We start from the raw sequence: 1181 nt of genomic DNA, 5'->3' as shown, positions 1-1181 counted from the left end.
TTTCATTTTAAGCAGCATTAAGAGTAAAAAAAAAAAAACTCTTTGGACTATAAAAGTTACACACCCTGTGCTTTAGAAGATATTTAAATCAATTTCATGCACATTTTTCCTTTGGTTTTAAGTTTTCTCTCACTTGTTTGCTCCTGGATTCATATGTTTATTTTTTTGAACCTCCTCATAGTTCCTGCTGGCCGAGCTGAACACCTTCTACCTGAAGTTCGTGCTCTGGATGCCTCCTGAACACTACCTGGTGCTGCTGCGCCTCGTCTTCTTCGTCAACGTGGGCGGCGTGGCCATGAGGGAGATCTACGACTTCATGGACGACCCGTCAGTACCGGAGTTATCGCTSCAGACGTTCGTCCAGGTCGCAKTGGTTTGCGCTAATTGTGTGACTTCTCCCAACAGGAAGTTCCACAAGAAGCTGGGCCAGCAGGCGTGGCTGGTGTCGGCCATAACGGTGACGGAGTTCCTCATCGTGGTCAAGTACGACCCCCACACCCTCATGCTGCCCATCCCCTTCTCCATCATGCAGTGCTGGTTCTTGGGCATCTTCCTYATCCTCATCTGGACCCTGTGGAGGTTCTTCATCCGGTAAGAAGAGAGTCGAGTTTGTTCTCGTCTCGCAGTACTTTTGAAAAATATATGTTTTGACATTTTATCCAAAAATACATTTAAGAATGCTCAAAGCACTTCCAGAAATGTTRAGAGRAATAAAACCGCGTCAACATGAAATGACGCATCTGAATTCAAAATTATGCAAATTATTTTTAACTCTTTGTTAAAAAATATTCTAGAAAACTTCTGTTGAAGTGGCAATCAATTATTTAGTTGAAAGTTTTATTTAAAAGGTCCTAGAGAGTGTTGGAAAAGTGAGAAACTTGGTCTATATATTTTTAAAGTCTGAACGGAGAACAGAAAAACTTTACGTCTTTTCACTTTAAACTCAGATAAAATGCACATCCATATATCCGTCCATCCTTCTGTCCTCAGTAAAAGAAACACGGCCAATGTTCCTTAGTGAGCTATTATATCTTAACATTTCTACAGCACTAAGAATTCTGTATAAATGTGGAAATTGTAAATGAAAAATGTTGAGGCTAAACCTAAAACGTTTACTGTCATTTTGTTGTAGAAATCAAATCCAATAAAAGCTGTAAATGGGAATCTTTTTTTTTTCTTAT

The 1181-nt window shown here is 39.6% G+C and overlaps 2 protein-coding genes across 2 annotated transcripts in view; one reads left to right on the top strand and one right to left on the bottom strand.

The window, feature by feature from the left end:
* Positions 1-57: 57 nt before the first annotated feature.
* On the top strand, positions 58-624 carry LOC103465929 (phosphatidylserine synthase 2-like). The gene is made up of 2 exons (XM_008411161.2): positions 58-327; positions 406-624. The coding sequence occupies exons 1-2, from the start codon at positions 230-232 to the stop codon at positions 593-595; spliced, it is 288 nt and encodes a 95-aa protein (XP_008409383.1). The 5' UTR covers positions 58-229; the 3' UTR covers positions 596-624.
* Positions 625-893: 269 nt separating this feature from the next.
* LOC103465977 (transmembrane protein 168-like) overlaps positions 894-1181 on the bottom strand; it is a 9435-nt gene continuing 9147 nt past the window's right edge. Inside the window, exon 5 of the mRNA XM_008411231.2 lies at positions 894-900. Within this exon, the coding sequence (XP_008409453.1) occupies positions 894-900 (7 nt within the window). The remainder of the gene's footprint in view (positions 901-1181) is intronic.

This window comes from Poecilia reticulata, linkage group LG6 (assembly GCF_000633615.1).
Source record: "Poecilia reticulata strain Guanapo linkage group LG6, Guppy_female_1.0+MT, whole genome shotgun sequence".
Lineage (NCBI taxonomy): Eukaryota > Metazoa > Chordata > Actinopteri > Cyprinodontiformes > Poeciliidae > Poecilia > Poecilia reticulata.
This window is presented reverse-complemented; position numbering and strand designations above follow the sequence as displayed.